Raw genomic sequence first — 19,277 nt, forward strand, 5'->3', positions numbered from 1 at the left:
AGTCCTTTCCTCCATAAAAATCCAGGCTCTAGGAAACATTTGCTGATTCCAAAGCAGTCTTCTCCAACTAAAATTCCTAATTCCATCACACTAGTACACAGAGAACTCTTTAAATGCACACCTGTAGAGACCTCTGAGAGATCACATTGTCCTCACCACATCTGTCCATCTGTTTACTCCTCCAATAAACATTTCCACAGTTTTCCATGGACAGCCAGCTTCACTGCTTAATCAACCCAAAAGCCAAATGTTTTGCTTTAATATCCAACCCAAATGTTACCTTCTAAAAACAAGTACAGTTTCTTCTCTTGCTCCATAGATAACTCCAAGACTAGTTAATCACACAACCCTTTTACAGGTGTGAGGGCACTCAAATTTCCTGTTTCTTCTTTTCTAATATGCCTCTGCCTCTCAAGGTTCCCCCACAAACCAAGTTTTATAAAACCCAATATTCTTGCACAGCCTAGAGATCCACATACTATGGCTAAAAAAATATCCATGCCCTTTTAGCTAAGGCCCTTCTTCAACAGTGCAATCACTTCCCTTGTCTTTCTATTGAATCACACCTGTTAACAGGACACAATAACATTTGTCCAGTTGAAAGGACATCAGACTATCAATATTTAATTTACTATGCATTAGAGTGCACAAGTGCTTTTTTGAGATACTGTTTGCTGATCATTAATACCCTTTCCATTAATTATGAATTTGATTTTTCCTCCCTCTGCTCTCTTCCTCCCTCAGTTCTTGTTACCTGAGCTTAATTACACTGATTTCCAATCTGTTATCAATCTCAGAGATAAATTTGAATTCTGAGCCTGATCTTCACAGTGGCTGCAATCCTTCCAATTTGGCAGCATACCTGATTTGTGTTCCCCACTGCAGAAAGCAATGAAAGTCCACTCAAAACACAGCTCTCCAGGAGACACTTTGTGACATCCCCATTTCAAAGTAAATTATTTAAGTCAGCTTCAAAAGCAGTTTTTCAATCAGCTGTACAAGATAACACAGAAATTATTTTTTGGACCACATTTTAGTTGCTTGTTTTTAACAGCAGGCAATAGCAGAACCCTGTAACACTCAGGACAAACCACTTACATTGCTTCCCCATTAGCTGCACTGGCTACTCTAAAAACAAGTCTGACCCAGACTGTTCTTAACAAACCAAACTACTCCATTCCCTGTTTGCACATTGTTTTTAAATGTCTTCTACTTGCTAAAAGGTTCTCCTCCCAAACCACCCCCTTACAACTTTCCAGGGGATCAAAGCTCAGCTAGCTTTGCTGTTTTATTATTATTATTACATTCCCATCATATCGTTTTATTCAGTTCTTGCAAGTCTCTGACTACAACTTTTCCAGCAAAACTGAACAAAGGCTGCACTGACTCCTCCAGCATTTTCACAACATCCTGGATTTCCAAGACTGTTTTTCCTGTTCTTCCTAACAGGAGGGGACCTGGTACCTATGATTCCTTGACCTCCCTACCTGCACTACTCATTTTACCTCACAAGCTTTTTCCACCTCTCATTTTCTTCAGATAGACCCTTGTTGATTTAAGGACTTTAAGCATCTCAAGATACATCCAGAAACTAGCCTCATAATATGGTTCCTACTTTATTCAGATGGAAGATTAAACAGCAGCAGTGAATGTTTAAACTACAAATGTTTGATTAATATCTGGCAATTATAGCAAGTGTTCAGTGGCAACCAATTTCAACAGCTAGCTTACCTGTACATTTGATCCCTCAGATTATTCTCTCACTATACTTTTAAGCACCTATTATTATTATCCTGCCCACATTATATTGGTTTAAGCCAATATAGTCAATTAAGTCAATTAAACCAATAAGCCAATTAGCAAGTGATTTGTCTTTCATTGTCACAAACACAACCATATTTCACTACAAAGAAAGTAAACAAAGCAACTGCAGAGGAGAATTACATTAGCAATTTTTATATATGAATCCCTAAGGTATCTAAACAAATATAGTCTTTAAAAAAATGTATTTTTGTACAAGACTAGAATTCCAAAGCTACCTAATAAAGCTATAAACTGTTCCTTAAGGATACAGGCACTTCTTTAACAGTGCTTAAGTGAAAGCAGCCTTTAAGAAACACAATAAAACTAGAGGATGAAGCCACTCTGACAAATCAAACTCAGCCCTCAGCAGCTCTCTCCCCGCGGTTTTTCATGACGATTTTCAGTACAATTCCCAAGTTTTACAACACTAGATCACGGCTCCGTACCCCAACCCCACGAAACACTTAAAAACACGGGAACTAAATCCGCGACACCTACTCACGAAGCACCCCGGCTGCGCTTCACCGCCGGATCCCGCCGCCCTCTCCCAGACACGGCAGCACGTACCGGAGGAGGCACCCGGTTAAACAGCCCCCTGCCCTCCTCCCCGCACCGGTGGGCATCCAAAGGCCAAGCGAGTCACAGCGCACCGCCCGGCGCGGCTCCCCTGACACCTGGAGGCGAGGGGCGGGAGCGGCTCCTCAGCCCCTGCCGCCAGCTACAACCTACACACCCCGCTTCCTCCCCTCAGACCCAGAACAGAGCGGCGGCCCCACCTGATCCTCCAGGGGGCGGCGGCAGCGGCGGTAGCAGGCGAGGGGGGAGGCGGCAGCGGGTGAGGGGGGAGGCGGCAGCGGGTGCCCTCGCCGCAGTCAGTGAGGTCCCGGTCTGCCCCCCCCCCCAGCCCTCTCCCTCCTTCCCGCCCTCCGGTGAAGCCGCAGCACGCGCAGAGCCCCGCGCGCCCCGCGAGCTGGGTTTAAAAAGCGACGCGCGCAGGGGCGGGGCCCTCCCGCAGGTGCCCGCGTGCGCCCAGCGCGGGAGGGGGGGAGGGATGGTAGAGGAGGGAGGGGCGGGCGCTGCGTGCTGCGCGGCCTCCCCTGAGCGCCGAACCGGGGTGGGGGCCGTACCGGCCCGGGCTTTCCGTCGCCGGAGCGGCCCGGGAGAAGGGCGGAGAACCGGTGCGGGCAGACACGCCTCGTTCGTACCTCAGGCGTCCCTCTGGCGGCGTCACGCTGAGATGGCGTCACCAACCGCCTGACACCGCCTCCCCGCCCCGCGGCTGGAGGCGCCGCTCTCTCTCTCTCTCCGGATGGGCGCCTTTTCTCTATGGTGAGCGTCTTTCCCTCCCCCTCTTCTCTATGGTGCCCAGCCCAGGCCCCTCCCTGCGGGGGCGGCGGCCATCTTGCCGGGTAGCGGCGGCGGAGCACGCTGCCTGCCGGGACACGGGGCACGGGCAGCGCTTCCCCGCTGCGGCGCGGCCGGGGAGCGGAACCGCCCCGCTCTCCCTCTCCTATCTCCCGGTAAGGAGCCTGCGGCGGGGGCGATCGGTGTTCTCTCACGGGAGGATGGGGTCGGGAAAGGGCCCCCTCCCCCTGCCACAGCCGCCCGGTTTCCCGTGCCGCCGGCCCTGCCCCCGCCGCTGGGCCCGGCCCGAGGGGCCGCTTCCTCCCGCTGCCTGCGCCTCGCCCCTTCCCACCACGGGAGCTCCCGGCCTGCACCCGGCTTGGCTCGGCAGCTCCCGGCCGCTGTTCCTCCGGCTCCGGGGCGGCGGGGCCGCACGCTGCGGGGAGCCGGGGAATCGGTGACAGAGATGGGCCCGGGGCGGGCGGGCAGTGCCCGTGCTGGCAGCTCCTGGCTCTGCCCTTCTGTCAGCCTCCTGCCCAGGGTGAGGTGGAAGCCGCGACTTCTGCGGCAGGAATGGCTCCCCCGGGCTCCTCGCCTGGAGGCGGCTGCGGCCTGGGGAAGGGAGAGCCGGGATTTGCTTCTTGTGGAAGCAGGGGGGTTTCTCTTACGGAGGGGAAAAAAAAACCCAAACAAAAAAACCCAGCCATGTTTTACCTAATTTGGGGGAAGGTCCTTGCTTGTGTAGTGAAGAGATCAAAACTTCTCGCGGGTTTGATAAGGTAGTAGGATTAAGCTGTTTTTTACAAGGTATGTGTAAAAACAAAAGAAAACCTTGGCAGGGCTTTCATGGTGGTGTTTCCTCCGTGGATTGCACTTGGCTCTTTCAAGTTTCTGTGATGGTTTTCAAGTTCTAATATAAGTTTCTCCCCCATGGTTTCCTATACTCTAGTCCTGAACCGTGAAATCCTTCTGTAGTTTTCATGTGGTAGACTCCTAAATGTATGGATTTATTCTCATGAATTTCACCTCGTGTTAAAAAGAAGGGTGAGGGATAATTAATGCTGCTCAGCACCAGCGAAACACACCCACTTCTTATGCTGCGTCAGTATATTTGACCATATGCTTTCATGTTAACATTGTATTTATTTTCATATGCATGCTGTGCCTTATGAGTAATATGAGTTAAGTACAGCAGGGAGATTTGGGACTTGTTTAGACTTCTTTTTGTGTGCTGAGTTTCTTAAACCAACCTCAAAACCTTAAGTGTAGACTTGTTCTTAATAGATTTTGTTTGTTCCTCTATCATCTACTGTTATTTCTGGTTTGACACAGTGATCTCCCTTGTGCAGTTTGAAAATCTGTTCCTTGTCTTTCGTTTACATCTTCTTGGGGTATTCTATTTTTTGACTTTATTGTTCTTGTTATGGAGTGAGTGCATGGTAGTCCATTTTCAATGGACTGAGAGATAATTATTTTCAGAGGAAAGTGCAAATTCTGCTCATCCTTACTTCTTGCCACAGTATTTATCTTTGTGGTCTGATGCCCTCTAATTCAAATTCATACCACAATGTTAACTGTTTTTCTGCCAAGTAACTGAAGTATGGCTCAGTTCTGAACACAGATCTTCCCTCCACATGGCTGAGTTGTCTTTGGTGATGTTTCAGTCTTCACTTCTTTTTTTTTCTTTAATGTTTGGTTAAGTCTGAATAGTTGGATGCAACTGCAAATCCTTCTTGGTCACAATTGATTTGACTTTAAAAATTCTAACATAACAATAATGCATATGACAAAAAAATATTCTTAGTGCAAGTACATTACTTTTTTTTCTATGGATTGTACATTACTGCTGCCTTTTGTGACAGGTAGCAAGACCTGCTAATGTGCTGCTTTTTTTAATCTGATGTGTCAAAGCAGCAGCTGTCAGAGTGCCTAAGAATGATGACTTAAAATGCTTGTGATAACGTTTTGTGTCTTTATTTTTAGACAAGTTTCAGTGTTTGCGTTAAGTGTTGTAATTTGCCTTAATTGGTGGCTTTTGACCTTGATAAATCAGTACTGTCAAGGTCTTTAGAACTTTCCTAATTAGAATTAGAATTTTCCTAGCAGTTGTTATTTCTTCTCTGTTTTTTACCAGTGTCACCAGTCAGTTGTCCTAGAAAAATTTACTGTTTTCACTCCATCATAATTCACTAAGTCAAAATATCAAATTAATGTTTTTAATATTTTAAAATTAATATTTTGGGGGATTTTTTTGTGTGTGCTGTTCTTCTCGATTTTGAAGGGAGAGATAGAGGCATGAATTTAAATGCTTCTGAATACCAGTTTCTCAGTTTCAGTACCCTTAAACTGCTGACTCTCCTCAACAATTACTGTATGCTGTATTGTAGTGTGCATGTGTTGTATGTGTTGCTGCTCTGTGTTCAGTGTATTTAGGTTTCTGCTCTCTGCATTTTGAAATTGGACTATCTTGTTTGCTATATTAAGTTGAAAGCCACCAAAGTACCTGCATATAAATTTGTAACTTGGCTTCAGTCTGGCTTTGGACAGGGTTGTTTAATTCACTTTAAACTGTCAGCTCTAAGTAGAAATCATTATTATTTTATTTTGTGGGCTGTTAGGATTGTAGACATCGAGACAGTTCTGGAAACACTGCAAAAGTAACAGAAGTCACAAATTTTTTTTTTTTTTTTGGCAAAGGTTTAAGAGTGCTGGAGACTTTTGGATAAACTGACACTTCCATCATGTAGCTGGAAGCAGCATGGCAGGAATGTGTCTCCATGCTGGTTCATTGGTTCTGTTCCCCCCTCCAGGTACTTTATAAATATAGTTTGATATACTTAGGTCTGTAACCCCTTCAAGACTCATCACCACAGATGCTGGACGTTTTCCCACATAAACTACAGGGAAAAAAAAAAATTAAACCACAAAACCAACGTAGCCTGCTCTGTTAGTTACAGACCAAATCAGTCTGATTATCCCACCAAAATTGGGCTGCAGCTTGCTGAAGTAGGTGGCAGAAACTTAATTGTTTCAAGCCATCTTTGACTTGTTTTTTTTTATAGCAACCTCCATCCCATTCTCCTGCTTCATCGTGTGAAGCTGCACACAAGCTGGGGGGTGGATGGGTGAGGGGAGAGCCCTGCCTGCTATCTGTACTGCTCAGGCTGGAACCTCCAGCTGGGGGTGGGAGGCTGGGGAGGGGAGGAAGCCCTTGAGTATGGATGGCATCTCTGTCTTCTAGAGCTTGCTAGAGGTAGTTCTCATGCTTGCTGGAGCTGAGATAAGTGGCAGGGAGAACCCTGCCTGCAAGACAGAGTGTAGTGTCTGCTTAGGGTCCTTAGCCACACAGGGTTGTTGAGTGGTTGGGGAAAGGTCTCTTGGCCTGGACTAGGGATGGAATTGCAATGTTCAGCCCTATTTTGTTCATCTGGTCTGCTACAGAAGTGTAAAATAAGTTTTTTAATTTTTGTTTGTTTGTTTCATTTTAAATAGTAATTTATTTGAAATCATCAGCTCTGTTATTAGGGCTTTTTGTCTTAGGAAGTATTCAAAACTAAAGAAAAAAATTTAAAATACTACTAAAAGTAGAAACTTTCACAGTTAGATTGACAGCATGACTAATAATTATATTCCTTTATATCTGATGAAGAATATCTTTGAACATTAATTTTAAAATACTTTGGAAATTGAAGAGGAATGAGATGACTGCTTTTAGAACAAAACACTTAAGATATTTTTAACTATGGTAATAATGGATTTAAAGATGCTGTACCATGGTAATTTCTGACCTTTACTCCCTGTTAGATGCAGTCTCTTTTCATATTACAGTAGTTTGTTTAGGGGAAGGACAGAGTTTAATGTGACAAATGTGCCATACACCTGTTTCACTCTTGCTTCCTTCAGGAGACTGAAGGTCCCAACCCTTCTTCATAGAAGAGGCATTTGTAGCTAATAGGCTGTCAGCCACTGCAGGATGCTTCAGTTAGGTTGAGCAAAGATGGAAACCCAACAGGAAATATGTTCTTTAATAAGAAACGTTGGTACAAGATGTGTGTGTGGAACCCTGAACTATTTCAAGACTCCGTTCCATTTCTGTCTTTGAACTACTGACACCTACTGCCTTGAATTGAACTTACTTTGAATTGATGTCTGTAGGGCTGCCCTCACTTTATTTAGTGCTGTTGAGCTGGAAGTGCTTTGTAATTTTTACAGCCTCTCTTTAGACCTGAAAAATAAATCTTTGTCATCTAATATTCTGTAAACTTTCAAGAGCCTCCTAATTCAGTTGTCTTTGTTGTTTTGGAGCAGGAGCAAGTGGAGTTTTCCCTAAGCGTGTGTTACCCCTAGGAAGATAAGTGTCATTTTAAGTCCCAGTCCTATGTGTAAATATAGTAAAGGAAATATAAATGTGCTTTAAAATAGATTATACTTTTTTTAATCTATCAAGAAATACAAAATTATTTGTCCTTCCCTCCCTTCTGCTACAGTTGTTGACATAAACTCCCAGTACAATCCAGTGTAAATATCCAAGCAAGGGAAGAGACAGTTATGTAAAAGCATACAAGTAGTAATTTCACCTTTTTGGCAGGAATATGTTATGGAATAGTTTATAGTCATTGATGTCAGATTAGGAAATGTGGAATGTAAGTGTAGTTACTGAAAAAATTAACAAAATTCAGGATAACAATCCAACATCATCATGTGTGTCTGTTCACATTGTCTGGATTACTTTTCTATACGTAACCAGCTTTACCTTTGAAAACTGGTTTAAATTTTATAGTATTTTAATCATTTATCAAAAATATCAGAAGTTTGCAGAATTAATATTGTAATCAGATTCATGGAGTCCTAGTTGTAGTCACCATTAGACTTCACCAGACACTGTAGCATGGACAAGGTGACTTTACACAAGGCAGCTTGTGAAGCTGAAATTTGCAGCAGCAAAGGTTCTTCTCTTCATACTGCAACATGTTCTTCTTGGAAACAAATACATTCTCAGTTCTATTGTGCAGTGGAGGAATAGTAATGGAACTGAAGGGTGATGTTAATTTACCCATCTTGCTAAAAAGAGGAAAAAATCAATTCATTTGGGCTTTTTTCATCTCTGAACTCTGCAAGCAATAACTTCAGATCTCTGTGTTCTTTTCTGTGCTGTTAGCAATTACATTTCTTTTTTTTTCTTAAGATCTGGAAGACTCCCACTACTCCTAATAACTGGTGTATGTGTTCAGCCCTAAACTGTGCATTATGGCAGACAAATTAACAAGAATTGCAATTGTCAACCACGACAAGTGTAAGCCAAAGAAATGCCGGCAGGAGTGCAAGAAGAGCTGTCCCGTGGTTCGAATGGGTAAGAGGTGTAATTTTACAAGGTTTTAAGTTGTGTTCTACTGAAAGGAACTGGTTTTCTCTAATTGCCAGTTTTTTCTATTTATCATTCATGCTTTTTTTCATAAAGCCTCTTGAAATACCACAGAAAGCATGAACAGTTCATAGAAATGGTACTTTTCAGGTGTTTGCATGATCTGAAGATTCTATGAATGTTAATCAGTTGCATGTTCCTCTGTGGAATTTGGTAGTACTGTCACTTCTGTCAGTTCTGATTTATCAGAAGCTTTCCTGAGCTAATTTTATTCTTTTTCACCAGGAAAACTTTGCATAGAAGTCACATCACAGAGCAAGATAGCATGGATCTCAGAAACACTTTGTATTGGTTGTGGTATTTGCATTAAGGTAAAAGGCTGCTTTAAATAAAGACATGAAATATTCTTGGTATTATATTTGCTATCGTATACTCTAACTTCAAAAAACAATTTCCCTGAATTACCTGACCTCATTAGCTGTAAATGTTTATTGCAAGTGATGTACTGTGTCAGTTTGCTGAACTGGTTGGGTTGCAGGGTATGAGTTGGAACTTTTTGTGACTATAAACACCTGGCAGTAAAAAGCTGGTTTTGTAAAAGAGCTAGAGAATATACACAGTGTGTTTTATTTGTACTTGTTGACTAACAATTGCTAAGTATTTAATTTGAAAAATGTGTGGTATAGAGCTTCTTTGGAAAGCTGACTATGAAAATGAAGTAGTCCCATAAAAATTCTAACAATATTTAAAGTCAAAGCTGGGTGCAGTATAGAACATAGTATTTTGTTAACACATTTTTTCTGTACAGTAGTAATTGATAAATTTATTTCTATTACAGAAATGTCCTTTTGCAGCCTTGTCAATTGTTAACTTACCCAGCAACCTGGAGAAAGAAACAACACATAGATATTGTGCCAATGCCTTCAAACTTCACAGGTATTTTATTTTTCAAACTGATGTAAAAGAGACAAAAAATTCAAGGTTTTGATTGTCTAAACTGATGCACATCAAGGTGTTCTTGGTTACTGCTTCAGTAGCTTCCTTTATGAATGTTAATCACTGTTTTCCTTATTAAAAATTTTGTTCTGTTTTGTTTTGCAACCTTCTGCTGTTAATGATATTGGCAAGTCAACTAAGTAGGCTGAAATAATCCTAAAGTCTGAAAAATGATTGTAACATTTACTCTACCACTAAGTGTTGGTGTCTCGTGGCATTAATATAATCCAATCAATCCATGTTGTGTACAGGTTGCCTATCCCTCGTCCAGGTGAAGTACTGGGATTGGTTGGGACCAATGGGATTGGAAAATCAACTGCCTTGAAAATTCTAGCAGGAAAACAGAAGCCAAATCTTGGAAAATATGATGTATGTATCAGCAACAAAATAGAGTTAGCATTATAGATAGATGTTGTTATTCCTCCAGATTTGCATATCTGTGAATGCAGTACAGTTTGTGAGGGCAGTGGCACTTCCCCTATTAACAGCCAGTGACCTATCTGAACTTGTTAATAAAGGCTTTTTTGCAAATTCCATATATCTTTCAAGGAAGATAAGGATACTAATTATAATTATAGCTCACTAATGATAGATATCAGAGGGGTGGGCTTCTGTCTTTAAGTCAGACTTAGGGTGTCTTTAAATTTGGTATCTTTAAAATACCAGTCTTTAAAATTGTCAGCTTTTTGGTTTTTATCTTGCACAATGTAACCACTTCCCTATCAAGGGATTTAAGTAGCTTAAGTTCAGGAGTGAGTTTCTTCCAAGTTCAACATTATGTTTATTTCTGTTCTCCTGTCTGTGAGCACTTACCATGTATCCTTGTGATCTCTTAAACTTTTTTGCCTTTGATTCTTTTGAAGATGAACTTCTGCAAAGTAAGTTGTTACCATGTTGATGAAGGTGTATCCCACTGTACACTTGGTTACTCGTTAGTGAAAATCCTGTCTCTTCATGTTTCTAGATGCTTAGAAATTTTAATAATGTTTTTTGAGAGATGGATGTAGAGCAATTTATAATCTGCTGATCTCTCATGAGATATCATAGTCCATTTTCCTATGTATTTACACTAATTCAATTTGTGCAGCCAGCAACCAAAATTATTTGCAGGGCTTTGTTTACCTATCACTACTCTAAAGAGCAAATATTTTTAGAGAAAATACATAAATAATAACTATTGAGAGTCTTGTTACCAGATGGTATTTCAGTTATCACCTTCTCAACTTCGAATTACATGGTGACAATTGAGTTCTGATTCCCACCTTTGTCCATCAGGAAGGACTTGTAGGAACAAATGTCTTCAAACTTTCTTGATCAGTTTCTTTACCTGAAAGAGTAATGTTATAATAAACTTTATTTATTGTCTTCTACTTAAACTCTAAAGAAACAATAACTTCCCGGATATGTTTTCCATTCTTTCAAGTCTGGTTTATATTATTTTGTGGACTTCTTCTTTCAGGTGGTAGTATTGCAGGAATAGCAAAACTTTTGACTTTCTGAATGTGTACTTAATTGAATTTCCATGCTTCCAATATCAGACTTTCCTGGGAAGAGCCAAATCATTATGAAACACATGGTATGAATTCCATGTTGCTTCTGCACTAAAACTAATTAAGCATTTCCTCTGTGTATTTGCTTGTTTGGGAAATGTGGCTGTGTCTCTCCCTTTCTGTATTGTTTACCATGAAATAAATTACCTAAGAACCATTCAGAGTAGTACGTTGTGTAAAACAGTACTGAAAAGTTGGGATTTTTATATCTTGTCTTCTATTCTGTTTCCTTAGGAATGTTTGCTAGAAGCAGAGAAAATGACCCAAATTTATTGCATATCTTGTGCAATCCAGTCTATAATTTTCCCCATGAAGAAGTTTCACTCAAAGCTCCTTAACTATCTAAGAACAGTTCAGGATGTCCTAGGTGAAAGTTTAAAATGCTTTTTCTTGAAAAGGGCTAATGACACCTAGAAAAAAAATTTGAACTTCCGCCCTCCTTTTTGCAGTTTTATACTTTTCCCATTTGTCTGAAATGGATAATTTGCAGAGACAATACAAAATTTTGATAGCTAGCTTTTATCCAGGTTATTTATTTATTTTAACCCTGCAGGCATGTTCTGTTTGCTGTATTGATTGACATTTCAAAACTGGATCTTTTTTTTATGGTTTTAGAATGGTATAAGTAAACACAGCCTTTCATTTTGTCACAGGATCCACCTGACTGGCAAGAAATTTTGACTTATTTCCGAGGATCTGAATTACAAAATTATTTTACCAAGATCCTGGAAGATGACCTGAAAGCTATCATTAAACCTCAGTATGTGGACCAGATCCCTAAAGCTGCAAAGGTGAGAAATTGCATGAGCTAATAGGAAGCTGGGAGCTTCTCCTGTAATACTTGTGTTTAAAGATATTATTTAACAGTGTAATTCAATGTCAAAAATGCACTACTGTCTGAAACTTTTGATGTTGAAATAATGTTATTTATCACTCAGGGAACAGTGGGATCAATTCTGGATAGGAAGGATGAAACCAAGACACAAACTGTTGTATGTCAGCAGCTTGGTAAGTAATTTTGTAGAGTTTAAGCATTTGAGAAAGTCATAAATTTACTGAAAAAATAAATTTACTACTAATGTGATAGTAGATTTAAATTATACCTTTTTTTAAAAAAAACAAACGTTTTTGTTTAAAGCCTAGAGGTTGCTGGAAGTATATCTGAACCAGTGCAAATAATATCTCCTAGTGGCAAAGGCAATTAATTGATAAATGCCAGTCAACAAAATCTAATGCAGTTTCTATGTCATGGTCAAAAGTGTTGATTTTTAAATCTGGAAAAATCCCAATTACCATCTGCACCTCTTGTTTGTTTATACAACTGCCAAAATCTTACCATGAAACCATTGCATATAGAAAATATGAAAATACAGTCCAAGGACAAAAAGACTACCCCTTCGCCCCCCAAATAAAAAACAAACCCAACCCTGGATGTAGTTAATTATAATGGGAGTAATAGTGACTTCTGAGAAGAATGCAGTTGAGAACATCTGCATGGTTCAGCTTGGGGACTTTTTTGTAGGTGCTTTGAATTAACAACAGGGTTTTTTTCTGGTAGATGTGGGTGGTAAAGGTGGGGCTGCATCATGCCACCACGAGCATGGTCTCTGTGTCTCAAATTAGTGGTGAAACAGCCTGTAAGCTGAGGAGAAAGTACTGAGGAGAAAGGACTGACCTCAGCCATCTGCTGTAACATCTGTGGGACTGGGTTTTCCTGAAAATCAGAAATGTTCAGCCAAATCTAACAAGAAACTCTTCTAGAACTGGTTTAGTATCTTTTTAAGGGCCAGAGATCTTTACACCTTTATCTTTAAGAGCTCTTTAGGGCCAGAGATCTTTATCTTTACATATGGTGGAAAACCAAACAGAAATGTAATTCTGCAAAACAGTGATGCAGCCATACAGTTAATCAGCTAATGCTGCAGAGCAGCTGTGACTTAAAGAGAGCATTTCCATGCCTCTATATAAATTGAACACTTAACTCCATTCTGTTTTTTCCTCTGTGTAGGATTTCTGCTCTGATTATACATGTTTCTGTAGGTAATAAAAATATAAATTGTAGTGTTGATTATAACATATCTAAAATTAATCACCTATTTGCAGACTTAACCCATCTGAAAGAAAGAAATGTTGAGGACCTTTCAGGAGGAGAACTTCAGAGATTTGCTTGTGCAGTTGTTTGCATTCAGAAGGCTGATATGTATGTTTAATTTACTTCTGTTCACATTGCTTCTAATAATCTGCCTCAGAATATGGTCCTCTAATTTACATTTATTGTTAGGAGCAACACTTTTGTTTGAAATGGATAAAAAAAAGGATTTTTTTATATGTTTTTACCAACTCGGCAAACAAGATCCATACTTTGTGTATAATTTCTGGGGTTTTTATACTTTAATTTTTCTGGTTGGAAATAGCTTAATTCAAAGGCCAGCATTATATTTCAGATTCTCAACTTCAAAACCTTTGTCTAACCCCACATAAATGTATCCTGTTTGACAGTGTACCTCACTTAGCCTGTCTGAATAAGAAATGGACAGATTCTTCCTGACCTTGGGGAACTTCTGTGTCCCTCTTGCAACCAGCAAAGTGCTGCTGTGTGGTCTGAGCTGTTCCCTGGCTCCTTTGGACTGAGAAAGCAAAACAGAAGAATTATGGGTGGTTTTGGGTCTAGTGAGAAGTGTCCATGCCCATGGCAAGGGGATTTGAACCTGGTGATCTTTAAGGTCCCTTCCAACCCTAGTCAGTCTGTGTCTATGGTTTAGTTTGATTTATTTTTTTTATTTTTGTTTGTTTTGTTTGGGTTCTGGTTTTCCTTGGGGGTTTTATGGTGTCTGAGGGTTTGGTGTGGGTTTCCTGGATTTTTTAGTTGTATTTTCTCTTTTGGAAGAACTTCTTCCAGTCTCCTGAATTATAATTAAATTCTGCACTTTTTAGTTAATCAGGACTGAGTGCATGTGATGCCTGACTGACTGATGATTTCTTTTAACACAGGTGACTTGTCAAAGTTTTTGGCAAAGTGATACCTCAGACCATTTAACAATTTTGCATGACAGTCAGCAGAGGCTCAAGGTGTCAACATGCAATTCTCTTTTTTGTTTCAATATAAATTATGATAATATTGTTTATTTCTGTGTGCTTAGTGGTTGAAATGTTAGTATGAGGTTTTGAAAATGTAGAAAGTGTGCATTCACTAAGACTTCACTCTTTCTTTTGGGGGTAGCTTCATGTTTGATGAACCTTCTAGCTACCTGGATGTCAAGCAGCGCCTGAAGGCTGCCATTACCATTCGATCCCTAATAAACCCTGACAGGTAAATATAAACTTTAAAATTTTTTTTAAAGACTATACTGTAATAATAGATAACTTTCTGGAAGCAGTAAACATCTGGCAGTGCTGACTTTGCAGTGTGGTACACTGATAGATGTTTTACAATATTCTAAGATAGTAATAGTCTATTATTTTGTGTTTTGGAAACTTAGTTTCTGTACAATGTCAGTATTGGAGTAAATTCTGTAATAAAGATGTGAAAATACAGGTGGTTTTTTTTTCACCTGAATACTGCTTTCCATCATTTTCTCAGAAAGAATTTTTTTTTCTTAAGATGTGCTAAGTACTTTCATTCCAATCAATCAATCAATCAATCACTAACCTTCAACTTACTGTACATGAAGAAGGTGCCAGTTTACCAGGGAGACAGACGTTCAACTTGTCATTCACAAAGTCTGTTTATTGGACAGTTTAAAAAATGTTTATCAGAGATTTGAAATTGTGTTTATTTAGTATAAAGCTAAATAACTATATTACATTAAAATCACATTGATAGCTTTCACTTACACAACATTTTTTCTTCTTCCTCTTGTATTGGAGTCTAAAAGCTTCTCTCTGGCTCTGTGTTTCAGGTACATTATTGTTGTAGAGCATGATCTGAGTGTGTTAGATTATCTCTCTGACTTCATCTGCTGCCTCTATGGTGTGCCAAGTGCTTACGGTGTCGTTACGATGCCCTTCAGCGTAAGAGAAGGTAACTCTTACCATGCTTCTCTTAAATATACCACAAAAATTCAATGGAATGCTAGTTGTCTATTATGTGAAGGTGTCTTCTTCCTGTTCCACATCAGTAAATAGGAAATCAGTTTTATTTTGTGCAGAATTCCCTTTTTACGTGATCCTAAATATGTAACTCAGCCCAAAAGCCTTAATTATAAAATGCCCTTTTTTTTTGCTGTGGATGTAATTTTGATACTTGTACTTTTGATACTTGATAGGTGTTTTTTTAATAGCAGAGTTACACAAAAGACACTGTATATATTAGGGAAAGGGCAGAAGACAGGTTGCACAGTACAGAGCTTTGTAGTGTTCAGCTGAATTAACCACACCTATCACACTGAGACTCAGTATTAAGTGTGAGAATGGGTGCACAGGAGATTTTCAGGAGGAGCTTCTGTAGCCTTTCTCAAATTTTAATATTTTTCTTCATTCAAGTTTCTGTCTCTTCTACCATGCCATTTAAAATCCAACATTCTCCTTATCTAGTTGGAATTTACAGAGAAGAATTGTAATTCATCTTGTCTTGCTTTGCTGTAGACCTTTTTAAATCTTTTTTTTCCTCTCTTCACAGGGATAAACATTTTCTTAGATGGCTACGTTCCAACAGAAAATCTTAGGTTTCGAGATGCATCTCTGGTATTTAAAGTGGCCGAGACAGCTAATGAAGAAGAGGTGAAAAAGATGTGTATGTACAAATACCCAGGAATGAAAAAAAAGATGGGAGAGTTTGAACTATCCATAGTGGCTGGAGAATTCACCGACTCTGAAATTATGGTGATGTTAGGGGAAAATGGTAAGTGCAGTCCTACTGCTTCTGCAGCCCTAAGAGTGCTCCTAAAGCCCTTCTTCAGTCTGGGAGGCAGGCTTCAACATCACTGGTTCTGAGTGGGTTGAACTGCTGCTTTTCTAGTGAAGGAGCCATGCTACAAGCTTACTCCCTGAATAGCAGGAACTTGGAAGTTACTCAGTGTTAATGATGCCATTGTGTTTGTCTGCTACTCATTTCTGAGAACTTAGATGACAGGATGAGGATTGATAAGGTGAACTTAGCCACAAGTCGAGGCTGTTGTTGCTTTTGATCTCTCTTCCATTTGAAAAGCAAGTGCTGCTTGCTGGACTTCTCCAAGCAATCTAATTTTTAAATGCACTCTTTCTGAAGTCATGTGGTTTGTTGTTTTTAGGAACTGGCAAAACTACATTCATCCGAATGCTTGCAGGAAGACTTACACCTGATGAAGGAGGTAGTGCTTAATTCCTTGCTTGAAACCTCTTTTGAAGATCCTGGAGAGGCCCTTGTTTTTCATTATGGATTTTTTTTTTTTTTTTGTAGGTGAGGTCCCAGTTCTAAATGTCAGCTACAAACCACAGAAGATCAGTCCTAAATCTACAGTACGTTTAAGCCTTATTTATTAAGTATGGTATTGTGTTTGCTGCAAAAAGCATGTTCATAGCACACAGGTAGATTTTCTTTATGCTTGGAACAAAAAGCTCTGCTACTTTCTACTTTTTCTTGTTGCATACAACTTCCTTGCATAAAACTGAGTGGCAACATTTTTTTCTTTTATAGGGAAGTGTCCGTCAGCTACTGCATGAGAAGATCAGAGATGCCTATACCCACCCCCAGTTTGTAACTGATGTGATGAAACCTCTTCAGATAGAAAACATCATTGACCAGGAGGTATTCATTGCCTGAGACAATATCCTGAATTTTCTTCTTGAATTCTCTGCCTCTGCCTGAACTAAACCATGGCCTCATTTCCCTTGCTCCCAATAGGTTCAAACCTTGTCTGGTGGAGAGTTGCAGCGTGTTGCTTTAGCTCTTTGTCTGGGTAAGCCTGCAGATGTCTACTTAATTGATGAACCATCAGCATATTTGGACTCTGAACAACGTCTGATGGCTGCGAGAGTCATTAAACGGTACAGTATAGGTGATGGGGGAAAAATAACTGACATTTCCAGTACTTTTACAGTAAGTTTACATTCATCTGTCTTTTTTTTTTAACTTATTTCTATTTCAGTTTCATTCTCCATGCTAAAAAAACAGCCTTTGTGGTAGAACATGATTTTATCATGGCCACGTATCTTGCTGATCGTGTGATTGTTTTCGATGGCATTCCTTCCAAGAACACACTGGCAAACAGGTAAGAGAGGTGTTGGGATTAGCAAGCAAGATAAAGGAGGAAAACACAGAAATAAATTGTTTATGAGAAGCATCAACCAAAACCACTCCCTGCCTGTGGAAATCTGTGCTGCATATCAAGTGATACAAAATGTCCTAGGGCTTTTGTTTGAGGCAAGGAAAACCACATGGGATTGACTCACACTTAGAGACTGCCCAGACACACAGCTGGGGTATAGTTGGATAATGTAACCAAGCATTCAAAAAGTAGACCTGTTCCTGGCTTAAAGTAGCCTTAAACAACTGTCCACCATTGCAGTCAGAACAAATGAGTGGCATTGATTGTAAGCAATGATCAAAAGGACCATTTTTAAATTATGCTTACAAAAACAACTTTTCAGCCCTATTAAAAGAAAGCAGTGTATTAAGGGAACCTGTATGCAAATCTTGTAGAGTACAAGTCTTAACAGCAACACCTAACGTACTGCCCAACAGTTTTATTCTTTCAAAGCTGTCCCTTTGATATGTCTACTTTTGTTCCTGTAAATGTCACGTAAATAAGACTTGTGAGGAGCAGTCTGAATGGAAACAGGCTTTTAGAAGAGTATTGCTACCAATATTTAACACCAGTCAGATGAAGTGAGCACACTGGTGTAGCAGTGTTAACTCTTTTTTTCCAGCACACTGCTAGCCTGGTTGTGAGGGTGTATCCCTTTTAAGAACACTTTTTTGAATTAAAATACCACAATGACTTAACTGTTTCTCATTGTCAGCACAGATTATGATCTTTCTTGTATCTTGCTAATGTGGGGTTTTGTGGGTTTTTTTCCTTTGTACATAAGTGTCCCTGCACACATTCCTGTGGATACAGAGTAAATCACTTGTTAACAGCAGTCCAAAGACTTGCAGGGCCGTGCTGAGATACTGCTGAAAGAGTACAAGTTAATGACTCCTTGTCTGAGACATGATTTGACTGAAAATGTAGCACATCAAGTCTGTCAAATACAGCTCCCACTTGTCTTACCAGATCTCAGTGAGCTCAGGATAGAGATGAAAGCTGCCTGTAATCTGCATAGTTACAGAACTTCTGAAGATTTAGCTGAAATGTTCTTCTTTCTTAACAGTCCACAGACTCTTTTGGCTGGAATGAATAAGTTTTTATCTCAACTTGAAATCACTTTTAGAAGAGACCCTAACAATTACAGACCAAGAATAAACAAACTCAATTCAATCAAGGTAAGAGAGAAGCACCTTTACAGTAAAGAAGCTGTGACTGTTTAACATAAAGACAGGCTTTAAAAAAAGAAACAAAATGAAGGCTAACCTGGTATTTTTGCTGTGCTGAAAGACAGTACATGAAATAAATACTAAGAGAAATAAGTAGAAAGGAGTTTAGATCAGTGTCTTTTATTTCAGCTATGTTCAACTCTGCTAAAAACTACTTCAAGTAACATTAAGTCTTTTTTCTCTTCCCAAGGATGTGGAACAAAAGAAGAGTGGAAACTACTTTTTCCTGGATGACTAAAGGTTGAATCTCAGCATCTTTATAACTGGCATAGAGAAATGCATATTGGAATCTAAGCATTTGTGGATGAGAAGGCTCAGTCAGGTTTTAGAACACTTAATCTTTGGGAGCGTAAAAATCTCTTGCTGCGTGTAACATCTGAGACCAGTAGCAGTGTAAATCCTAGGCTGAGTAAAACTGCCACTTTATATATTTTGGTGACACAGCCCTATTTTCAGTGTAGTAATTTCAAAATAGACAACCTTGAAATTGTGCAAATGAGTCTCCTGCTTTTTCAAATGTTCAGGGAGGTTTTCAATTCAGTATATCCTACTCATGTACCATTTACTGACTGCACTGCCTCATTTTAAACATCTTTGAAGCTGTTTTATATACAAGAAGGAAGCTCACCAAGAATGTCAGGCTACAGAAACAACTATTTTAAAAAGGTGGTTGAATCTCCCTGGATGAAGGTTCCACAAATAAATATCCTCCTAACTTACAGCTCTTCTGTGACACAGTCCTAAAGTTCTTGCATTACTAATTCAAAAA

The 19,277-nt window shown here is 39.8% G+C and overlaps 2 protein-coding genes across 12 annotated transcripts in view; one reads left to right on the plus strand and one right to left on the minus strand.

Annotated features, from left to right (window-relative positions):
- ANAPC10 (anaphase promoting complex subunit 10) overlaps positions 1-3,095 on the minus strand; it is a 38,643-nt gene extending 35,548 nt beyond the window's left edge. For 3 of the 8 annotated variants that reach the window (XM_030450912.1, XM_030450913.1, XM_030450905.1), the window contains exon 1: positions 2,580-2,684. The gene's annotated coding sequence lies outside the window, so the exon portion shown is untranslated. Of the gene's footprint in view, positions 1-862; positions 927-2,301; positions 2,368-2,536; positions 2,685-2,930; positions 2,984-3,008 lie in introns of those variants that run through there. The other 5 variants (XM_030450906.1, XM_030450908.1, XM_030450909.1 and 2 more) reach the window with 5 other exon arrangements.
- Positions 2,900-19,229, plus strand: ABCE1 (ATP binding cassette subfamily E member 1). 4 transcript variants are annotated; one of them, XM_030450903.1, is made up of 19 exons: positions 2,900-3,132; positions 5,845-5,957; positions 8,333-8,497; positions 8,795-8,880; positions 9,348-9,445; positions 9,757-9,874; positions 11,709-11,846; positions 11,994-12,063; positions 13,159-13,255; positions 14,276-14,365; positions 14,955-15,076; positions 15,674-15,895; positions 16,284-16,343; positions 16,433-16,491; positions 16,670-16,780; positions 16,877-17,019; positions 17,121-17,243; positions 18,346-18,457; positions 18,699-19,229. In XM_030450903.1, the coding sequence occupies exons 3-19, from the start codon at positions 8,395-8,397 to the stop codon at positions 18,744-18,746; spliced, it is 1,800 nt and encodes a 599-aa protein (XP_030306763.1). In that variant the 5' UTR covers positions 2,900-3,132; positions 5,845-5,957; positions 8,333-8,394; the 3' UTR covers positions 18,747-19,229. The 4 variants fall into 4 exon arrangements, with proteins under 4 accessions (XP_030306763.1, XP_030306764.1, XP_030306760.1 ...); XM_030450902.1 differs by lacking the exon at positions 2,900-3,132 and adding an exon at positions 3,199-3,323; XM_030450904.1 differs by lacking the exon at positions 5,845-5,957.
- Positions 19,230-19,277: the final 48 nt, after the last annotated feature.

This window comes from Calypte anna, chromosome 4B, assembly GCF_003957555.1.
Source record: "Calypte anna isolate BGI_N300 chromosome 4B, bCalAnn1_v1.p, whole genome shotgun sequence".
NCBI classification, from domain to species: domain Eukaryota; kingdom Metazoa; phylum Chordata; class Aves; order Apodiformes; family Trochilidae; genus Calypte; species Calypte anna.

Bases quoted from the DNA above. Each gene is read 5' to 3' on its own strand.
- ABCE1 (XM_030450903.1), top strand. From the start codon at position 8,395: ATGGCAGACAAATTAACAAGAATTGCAATTGTCAACCACGACAAGTGT. The intron at 16,344-16,432 runs GTAGTGCTTAAT...TTTTTTTTGTAG, and splicing joins ACTTACACCTGATGAAGGAG to GTGAGGTCCCAGTTCTAAAT. The intron at 16,492-16,669 runs GTACGTTTAAGC...TTTCTTTTATAG, and splicing joins AGATCAGTCCTAAATCTACA to GGAAGTGTCCGTCAGCTACT.